Here is a 10,333-nt window from a genome sequence, read left to right as displayed (position 1 = left end):
AAAAAAAATCAAAATATTAGCCTGGCATGTCGGTGCATGCCTGTGGTCCCAGCTACTTGGGAGGCTGAGGCAGGAGGATGGCTTGAGCTCAGAAGCTGGAAGTTGGGGTGAGCCATGATTGCACCACTGTACTCCAGCCTGAGTGACAGAGAGAGACCCTGTCTCTAAAAAAAGAAGGAAAGAAAATTGTTTTTATCCAGCTCAACAGTAATTTACTGAGCACCTGTTTGCAATGCTAGAAGCTCTCCCACAGTTTCTATAACAGCGTATCTGCTTCCCCTACCAAGACCTCAGGGGCTCATTTTGAAATCTGTCTTCCCATAGAATTGTGAAGGTTTGACACACATGTGAAAAAGTGCCTTGAATTCAAATATGCAGTCATTGGATTCCTTGATTTTCAGAAATTTTCTTCGAAAAATTACGAGTCTTGATCAATTTAGCAGCTGTGGAGAAGAAATGTGTCTTAGGAGGCAAAAATTGCCTGAGTGGCTCTCGCAGTTGAGCTTTTAGAGAAGTTGATTCTGAGATTAGCACGTAGAGCGTTGACTGGAGAGAACTTTCAGGATCAGCACATGGGAAGGGAAGTAAAGAAAAGGAAAAGGAAAGAAAAGGGACAGATGCGAGGCAAAGGAAGAAGTTGGGCTGGAATGCAGCCTCAGTGAGGTCTCCACTGACCCACAGGACTCCCTGAAGCTGCCATGAGGCTTCAGATTGGTGGTATTAGTCAGTGCTCGCACTGCTATGAAGAAATACCTGAGGCTGGGTAATTTATAAAGAAAAGAGGTTTAATTGGCTCATAGTTCTGCAGGCTGTTACAGGAAGCATAACACCATCTGCTTCTGGGGCGGCCTCAAGGAACTTTCTGTCGTGGCAGAGGGCAAAGCAGGAGGAGGCATCTTATGTGGCAGGAACGGGAGGAAGAGTGAGACAGGGGAGGTGCCACACACTTTTAAACAACCAGGTCTCATGAGAACTCACTACCGCTGATGACAGCGCTAGGGGGATGGTGCTAAACCATGAGAAACTGCCCCCGTGATCCAATCATCTCCCACCTAGCCCCACCTCCAACGTGGGGGATTATAAAGGGTTTTGTTTTTGTTTTTGTTTTGAGACAGAGTTCACTCTATTGCCCAGGTTGGAGTGCAATGGCACTGTCTCGGCTCTCCGCAACTTCTACCCCCTGGTTTAAGCGATGCTTCTGCCTCAGCATCCCAAGTAGCTAGGATTACAAGAGCCCACCACCATGCCCGGCTAATTTTTATGTTTTTAGTAGAGACAGAGTTTCACCATGTTGGCCAGGCTGGTCTCTAACTCCTGACCTCAGTGATCCACTCGCCTTGGCCTCACACAGTGCTGGGATTACAGGCATGAACCACTGCACCAGGCCAGGTTTTACAATTTGATACGAGATTTGGTGGCAACAAAGATCCAAGCCACATACTTCTACACTGACTAACCATTCAGTGAGTGCTAGCTGCCTCCCCACCCCCGCCAGGTCTGACCTTGGGCAAGGCAACTCTCTCAAGCTGGTGACGATCAACCAGCAGCCTCCCAACAGGTGGGGAAATAACTCGTTTAGTTCTGGAGGGGAATGAGTGGATCACAGCACTCACTGGTTAATACATTTTTATCAAGTTTAATATTCACTTCTCAAGATCATATGTATTTTATTGTCCTGAGCTCCCATTTTATTCCAAACCAAAAAAAAAAATCACTTTTTGTTTAGTTAGGTTCTTGTATATGGTAAAATTATTTTTAAAAATATTTTTGTGTATATATACACATAAGTATGTGTACAAATGCACAGAGACAGATGAATAGAATTTGTGTATGATTATGCCAAACTGGTTTTTGTTTGTTTGGTTTTTTTTGAGGATGTCACTCTGTTGCCCAGGCTGGAGTGCAGTGGCACGATCACGGCTCACTGCAGCCTCCACCCCATGGGCTCAAGCGATCTTCCTGTCTCATCCTTCCAAGTAGCTGGGACCACCAGGCTCACACCACCATGGCTGGCTAATTTTTTTTTTAATTTTTAGTAGAGAAAAGGTCTCACTATGTTGCTCATGCTGGACTCAAACTCCTGAGCTCAAGTGAGCCTCTGTCTCAGCCTCCCACAGCTCTGGGATGACAGGCATCAACCACCACCATGCTCAGCCATATCAAACTGTTAATACTGGCTTTTCCCAAAGAGTTATATGGGTGTTGGTGGCTAGAGGAGGGACTGTTAAAAGAGAGAACTTTCATTTTCTTACTTCATGCAATGCAGTAATGTTCCTAATTTTAAAACAAATTAGAACATAAATATGCATCATACAGTATACACACACATACACCTGATACATATAAGCAAAGAACAGTAACTCTGGGATTTGAAAACTCTGGTTTCAAATCAGCTGTACTAATTTCACCTTCTCTGGGCTTTATCCTCCTTTGTAAAATGAGTAGATTGGATCAGATGACCTTGAAGGTCCCTCCTGGATGTAACATTCTGACTGTGTGAAAGGAATTAGAAATAGATGCCCAAGGAGACAGCTGGCCAAAAGGCATCCAGACAGTAATTTCAAAGGGCTTCCACACTTCTAAATGAGTGTGTCACCAATGATCAGTGAAGTTTCGAGGTCCTGTTTTTCGTTTTTGTTTTAATTTTGTCTTTCTTCTATTCTGTAGTAAAATGTGAAATATGTAACTATCTCAGACTAAAATAAGAGTTACAGGATTTTAACTTCACAGCAGGCTTTAAGCAGAGAGATTGAATTCTCTAAATTCAAATTTAGATGCCTAAAAAAAAACCCAGCGTCATCAGGATAGGCATATGTAACAGATTAGTAAGTTATTCAAGCATTGTGAATTTTGAGTGAAGGAATGTTTTTAAAGTGTGTATTTCTTTTCCAACCAGTGTTTTAATTGAAAGTGTTCTTTATCTCACACACACAGAAAGGTAACTATGGAAGGTGATGGTTAGGATAATTTGCTTGACATTTCATTATGTATGTGTATATCAAAACATCAAGTTGTATACCTTAAATATACGCAGTGTTTAAAAAGAAAAGAAAGTGATCCACATTTCTTTTAGAGTGTGGTTCACACATGTTGTACAGTACATGTTAAAAAAAAGTGTTCTGGGGCCGGGCACACTGGCTCATGCCTGTAATCTCAACATTTTGGGAGGCCGAGGTGGGTAGATCACTTGAGGTCAGGAGTTTGAGACCAGCCTGGCCAACATGGTGAAACCTCGTCTCTACTAAAAATATAAAAATTAGCCAGGCATGGTGGCACACACCTGTAATCCCAGCTACTCCTAAGGCTGAGGCGGGAGAATCTCTTGAACCGGGAGGTAGAGGTTGCAGTGAGCCAAGATTGCGCCACTGTACTCCAGCCTCAGCAACAGAGTAAGACTCTGCCTCAAAAAATAAATAAATAAATAAAAGCATTCTGTGAAAAAGTACCCAGTTACCATCAATCAGTCTTTATTTAGGGGCCCCTAATTATCTCACTCCTACACTGTAATGATGTCACACGGTGAAATACGTAACTGCAGTGTCAACAGACTAAAATAACCGTGGGATTTTGACTTACCAGCAGGCTCTGAGTAAACTGTGATATAAACAGACTGCAGCATCTTGCAGGAAAAGAAGATCCATTTTAATATTTCCATTTGGAAGAGATACTTAGTTTTCCAGCTCTTTAAAACGAAGAACCTGGCCGGATGCGGTGGCTCATGCCTGTAATCCAAGCACTTTGGTAGGCTGAGGTGGGCCGATCACGAGATCAGGAGATCGAGACCATCCTGGCTAACACAGTGAAACCCCGTCTCTACTAAAAATACAAAAAGTTGGCTGGGTGTGGTGGCACTTACCTCCCAGCTACTTGGGAGGCTGAGGTAGGAGAATTGCTTGAACGTGGGAGGTGGAGGTTGCGGTGAGCTGAGATCGCACCCCTGCACTCCAGCCTGGGCCACAGAGCAATACTCCGTCTCAAATAAATATGTAGATACCTATATACATAGATAGATAAAATGAAGAACCTGATTGCAAATCTTTGAAATAAAGACTTGCTCCAAACCAGGGTATATAAGACTACAAGTCCAGCTGAGAACCTGATGACAAAATCATCTGCCCACAATGATATGTCTTGTCAAGGGCAGAAGTCAGAACCAGATCCAAGGTCTCCTGACTTTCAGTCTAGTGTCTTTCCTCTACCTGTTCTGTCCCATCAGTTTCCTCTTGAGTCTAGATGCCTTCTGGTAAAGAGCTTAGACTTTGCCTCGCCATTTAGCCTGCATAGCACTTCTCACCTCCCACCACATAACTTTTCTGCTACATTCTTGTTGACTGTCTCTTTGCCTTCAAGTCAGTTTCCTTTTGTTTCCAATGGGCCACACCATCATTGGACACCATGTGCACTATTGAGCTGAACGTATAGTTTGGACCCAGCAATTTTTTATGTTTTTATTTTTAATTTTTTTTTTTTTTAGGTGGTTTTTCGTCCTTGTCACCCAGGCTGGAGTGCAGTGGCGTGATCTTGGCTCACCACAACCTCTGCCTCCTGGGTTCAAGCATTTCTCCTGCCTCAGCCTCCTGAGTAGCTGGGACTATAGGCATGTACCACCGTGCCCAGATAATTTTTGTATTTTTAGTAGAGATGGGTTTCACCATGTTGACCAGGATGGTCTCGATCTCTTGACCTTGTGATGCACCTGCCTCGGCCTCCCAAAGTGCTTGGATTATAGGCGTGAGCCACCTTGCCCAGCCTATTTTTTTATTTGTTTGAGACAGAGTCTCACTCTGTCGCCCTGACTGGAGTGTAGTGGTGCAATCTCAGCTCACTGCAACCCCGCCTCCTGGGTTCAAGTGATTCTCCTGCCGCAGTCTCCCAAGTAGCTGGGATTATAGGCGCACACCAGTACCCCTGGCTAATTTTTTGTAGTTTTAGTAGAGACACGGTTTCATCGTGTTAGCCAGGATGGTCTCGATCTCCTGACCTCACGATCCACGCGCCTTGGCCTCCCAAAGTTCTGGGGTTGTAGGCGTGAGCCACCGCGTGCAACCTAGACCAAGCGATTTTTAAACTATCTAACCTTTTTGGGCCTCTGCTTATCCTCTCTAAAGTATAGGAATCGAACAAAAAGACCTTTAGGATTCATTTCAGCTCTAAAATTCTATGACTTCTGAAGCTTTTTTGTTGTTGTTAGTAGTCATTCAGCAAAATGGTTTGTTGAGAGTCTTCCATGGACTCTGTACTTGAGGGTTCTGTGGAACATGTAAGAGAAAGTGGTTGTGATCTACTTGGGAAGATAAAATTAACAGAAACCACTAGAGAGCAAAACAAACACTATAGAGTCTAAGTGAAGCATGAACTATAAATGGAGTAGGAGTTGGGAGGCAGAAATCCCCGGGCATCAGAAAAGAAACAGCTCTGGTTGCTTGGGTTGGGTGATGCATGACTGATAGAGAATTCAGACAATATTTGAATCCAGTTATTTTGAATCTTCTGGGTTCTACAGATTCTCTTCTACTTTTTTTCATCTAGAGATTCTGAGTTTATCCATCGCCATTATTTGAGGGTCCTCGTAGCCCAGGTGGCAGTTAGTTGGGGGAAGGGTCTTTTTCATCTTCTCTTATGTGCAAAAAGTGTCTGTCTGTGACTGAAGAGATTCCCTGGCCAAGAGCAAAACTGACCTTTCACTGGTCCCAAGGTGGAGATTGAACCAATTATTTCAATTCCTATTTCATATGTCCTTGGCAACCAGAGTTTGAGAGTTAAAAAAGGGAGGAAAGCATGATCTGTGGGAAGCATAAAACCAGCTCCTCAGCCTCCTCCATGAAAAGAGAAGAAATAGGTCTGAGCCACCTCTCCAAGTGAGAACATTCTTACAGCACTGGAGAAGGTAGCGAGTGCCAAGAGGAAGGGAGAAACATCCATCCCGATTTTGAAAGCTGACGGAGGGAGTATGGAATAAAGCAAGTAAGACATTCACATATGCTCTTTCTCCTCCTCCCTTAATAACCCCCTTCTCTGTCACATATACCCACTTTAGTCTGCCTTTCCTCACTGAAATATACATATGCGCTGACGCTCAGAAAAGTACCTTGACTCCAATATATAAAGATACTCACATTGTACTGACACAGCCATAAGGATATTCATTCTCACAATCACATTCATTCAATTCAGTAAACACAGATACCTGTAACATGCTCTGTAAGCACTCTTCTGGAAATACCAAGATGAATAAGGCTTACCTGCTGTCCCAAATAGCATGTCATAATAAACCTGTACCCAGAAAAAGAAAAAAGAAATAGAAAATAACAAAAAAAATAAATAAACCTGTACCAATAAATATTCAAGTGAAACCCCAGAGGCATACACGCACACATTTCTAATCCTACAGACATGTACGTACTTGTGTGCCCACTGATATGTATACACACTGAAACAGAAAAACAGAACTGGGCCAGGCTTGGTGGCTCATGCCTGTAATCCTAGCACTTTGTGAGGCCAAGGCAGGCGGATCACCTGAGGTCAGGAGTTTGAAACCAGCCTGGCCAACATGGTGAAAACCTGTCTCTACTAAAAATACAAAACTTAGCTGGGTGTGGTAGCACACGCCTGTGATCCCAGTTACTCAGGAGGCTGAGGCAGAAGAATCACTTGAAGCCAGGAGGTGGAGGTTGCAGCGAGCTGAGATCACACCACTGTACTCTAGCCTGGGCAACAGAGCGAGACTCCATCTCAAAAAGAGAAAAAAATAAATAAAAACAGCATTGATCATTCATCTATTTTGTAAATTCTTATATCATTAATATTGAAACATTTCAGATGGGGGAGCTTCATATTCCTGTTTTTTTGTTTTTTTCATCTTTCAAATTCTAAAATTGATTTCTCTTTATAATTCAATTTTTATTTATTTTTATTTTGTTTATTTACTTATTTTTTGAGATGGAGTTTCACTCTTGTTGCCCAGGCTACTGTGCAATGGCACGATCTTGGCTCACTGCAACCTCCGCCTCCTGAGTTCAAGCGATTCTCCTGCTTCAGCCTCCCGAGTAGCTGGGTTTACAGGCTTGCGCCACCATGCCCAGCTAATTTTATATTTTCAGTAGAGATGGGATCTCTCCATATTGATCAAGCTGGTCTCAAAACTCCTGACCTCAGGTGATCTGTCTGCCTCGGCCTTCGAGCGTTGTGGGATTACAGGTGTGAGCCACCACGCCTGGCTATAATTCCATTTTTAAAATTTATTTCCCTTTAAAAAATGACCCCTCCCCCTCCCCTTCCGCTTCCTTTTTCTGAGACAGGATCTGGGTCTGTCTTGCAGGTTAGAAGTAGTGACGCGATCATAGCTCACTACAGTCTCAACTTCCTGGTTTCAAGCGATCCTCCCACTTTAGCCTCAGCTGGGACTGTAAGGACATACCACCATGCCTAGCTAATTTTTGTAGAGATGGAGTCCTGCCATGTTTCCCAGGCTGCTCTCAAACTCCCGAGCTCAAATGATCAGCCGCCTCAGCCTCCCAAAGTGCCAGGATTCCAGGCGTGAGCCACTGCACCCAGCGTTATTACTTCTTTCATGTGAATTATTCCACGTGTAGAAACTGAAAGAAAAAAAAAGGGAAACCTTGTCCAGGGTAAAAATACATAACCTCAGGAGTGAAATCTGTCTTTTTATATTCAGTTGTTAAAATGAAGGTTTATTCACAGATCCTGTAATGATGTCTTTCTTGTAATGGGTATTACAAGATATATGAAATTACCATATTTTTTTTCCTTATTGTAGGTATTTGAAGAAAGAAGAGCCCTGCTTGGAAAATGGGTAAACATTTTAAATATACTATTTTTGCATTATGTTATGTTTTCTGTTTTCAACTTTCAGGCTGCTATTAAAAAATCAGGCTGGGCTGCGCGCAGTGGTGCACACCTGTAATCCCAACACTTTGGGAGGCCAAGGCGGGCGGATCACAAGGTTAAGAGATCAAGACCATCCCAGCCAACATGGTGAAACCCCATCTCTACTAAAAATAGAAAAATTAGCTGGGCATGGCGGCACGCGCCTGTAGTCCCAGCTACTTGGGAGGCTGAGGCAGGAGAATTGCTTGGACCCAGGAGGCGGAGGTTGCAGTGAGCCAAGATTGCACCACTGTACTGTAGCCTGGTGACAGAGTGAGACTCCGTCTCAAAAAAAAATCAAACTGGGTGGCTTATAAATAACAGACATTTTTTACTCAACTTAGGTGGAAAGAAAAAAAACCCAGACATTTATTTTTCACAATTCCAGAGGCTTAGGAAGCTCAAGATCAAGGTGCTGGCAGATTCCGTGTCTGCTGAGGCCTCTCTTCATAGACAGCAACCTCCTCACTGTGGCCTCACATGGCAGAAGAGGGGGAATGAGTTATCTGGGGTCTCCTTTATAAGGATGACACATGACCTAATTGCTTCGCAAAGGCCCACCTCCTAATCCCATCACACTGGGGGTTGAGATTTCAACATGAATTTGGGGGTGACATAAACATTCAGTTTGTAGCATTACCACAGAGCCCCAAGAATTCAGCTTGGATTTAAAGGAGTGCTTCCTCATTTCCTGAGAAGCATGACAGGGGCTTTCTGCAGTTATCAGTTAGGATTTGGTCAGGAAAACAGAAATCATATCTTATTTTAACAGATATAAGTAAATGAAAAGGATTGGTTAAGCAAATACTGAAGAATAGAAGAGACAAGGGAATGCTGAGGTTCCAGGGAGATTGAACTGTGGGAATTAGCTACCACCAGCTTTCCTGGCACTAAGGAGCTCAGAGGGAAGACCTTCAGCCCTATAGGGAACCCAGATTTCTATGGAATATAGTAGATGACATCATAGCCAGCTGGTTCTGATACAGCGGATGAAGCATGGTTCTGGGTGTATGAAAAAGAAAAGCTGGATCTTGGAATTAATGACTACTATCAGGGTGAAGAGTTAGGTGAGCCTGACTGGAACAGCAACCAAATAGGAGTAAGTTTCTCCTTCCTCAGTTTCCCTCTAGCACCTTCCTCCTCATTGGCAGCATTTATCAGGGAGCCAGCTGTCAAAGGAGAAATATGGTGATAGAGATCCTTCCTGCCTTCTTTTTTTTTTTTTTTTTTGTTGGAGACAGAGTTTCACTCATGTTTCCCAGGCTGGAGTGCAATGGTGTGATTTCGGAACACTGCAACCTCCTCCACCTCCCAGGTTCAAGCGACTCTCTTGCCTCAGTCTCCTGAGTAGCTGGGATTAGAGGTGCCCACCACCATGCCCAACTAATTTGCTGTATTTTTAGTAGAGACAGGGTTTCACCATGTTGGCCAGGCTGCTCTCAGACTCTTTACCTCAGGTGATCCACCCACCTCAACCTCCCAAAGTGTTGGGATTACAGGTGTGAGCCACTGTGCCTGGCCCCAGAGATTCTGCCTTCTATGCTCACAAAGTAGAGCATAGAAAGGTGGATTTGGGCCAGGTGCAATGGCTCACAGCTGTAATTCCAGTACTTTGGGAGGCTGAGGCAGGAGGAGAGCTTGAGGCCAAGGAGTTTGAGACTAGCCTGGACAATATAGCAAGACCCCATCTCTACAAAAATAATAATTTAAAAAATTAGCCATTTGTGGTGGTGCATGCCTGTAGTCCCAGCTTCTTGGGATGTGTGAGGCAGGAGGATTGCTTGAGCCCAGGAGTTCAAGGCTGTAGGGAGCTGTGGCACTGTGCGCCCCAGCCTAGGCAAGACCATGTCTCAAAACAAACAAACCCCAAAATGGAAAGATGAATTTGGATCTGCGGGACAGTAGCTCAGTAACCAGTACAGTTCTCCTGTCTGGCTACTCAGCATTTGTATATACCCTTATATAGATCCTGAAACTTCCATACAAGAACCGTTAACAACATTGTGTTTTTACTTAACAAGACACAACTATCCTTCATCAAAAACTAGGACTTTCTTATCAGTTCCTCAAAAGGAGGGACACAAAGTCTCAATGGCCATCCCTGGGTGATGATCAAAATATCCATCTCTGGACATTTTTTTTTTTTTTTTGAGATTCTCTCTTTTCTTCAAGAGAATGATCCGTGAAGGCAGGGCTGGCTTCTATCCTGTTTTTTCATTGTACATTCCTTGATGCTTATCAGGCATTACCAGATACTTTCTAAATCAGTAAGTAATGCTGTTTTGTTTTTCTCCTTTACCTAGACAAACTTATTCCTTAGCATCACGATGTCGTATGGTAGCCTATGTACCCCTTCAAAACCCAAATGAACTGGGCTTAAGGGAGATATTTCGAATTTATCTTTATTTACATTTGTGTCTCCATGTTAATTTGTAGATTTTTTTTT

General features: G+C 43.5%; 1 protein-coding gene across 1 annotated transcript in view; it reads left to right on the top strand.

The window, feature by feature from the left end:
* FBXO16 (F-box protein 16) overlaps nucleotides 1–10,333 on the top strand; it is a 70,264-nt gene that overhangs the window by 9,310 nt on the left and 50,621 nt on the right. The window contains exon 3 of the mRNA XM_032265422.1: nucleotides 7,778–7,813. Within this exon, the coding sequence (XP_032121313.1) occupies nucleotides 7,778–7,813 (36 nt within the window). The remainder of the gene's footprint in view (nucleotides 1–7,777; nucleotides 7,814–10,333) is intronic.

This window comes from Sapajus apella, unplaced genomic scaffold (genome assembly GCF_009761245.1).
Source record: "Sapajus apella isolate SASKATOON/1434 unplaced genomic scaffold, GSC_monkey_1.0 scaffold150, whole genome shotgun sequence".
Taxonomy (NCBI): Eukaryota; Metazoa; Chordata; class Mammalia; order Primates; family Cebidae; genus Sapajus; species Sapajus apella.
Note: the sequence above shows the minus strand (reverse complement) of the source record. Positions and strands in the feature narration are given on the sequence as shown.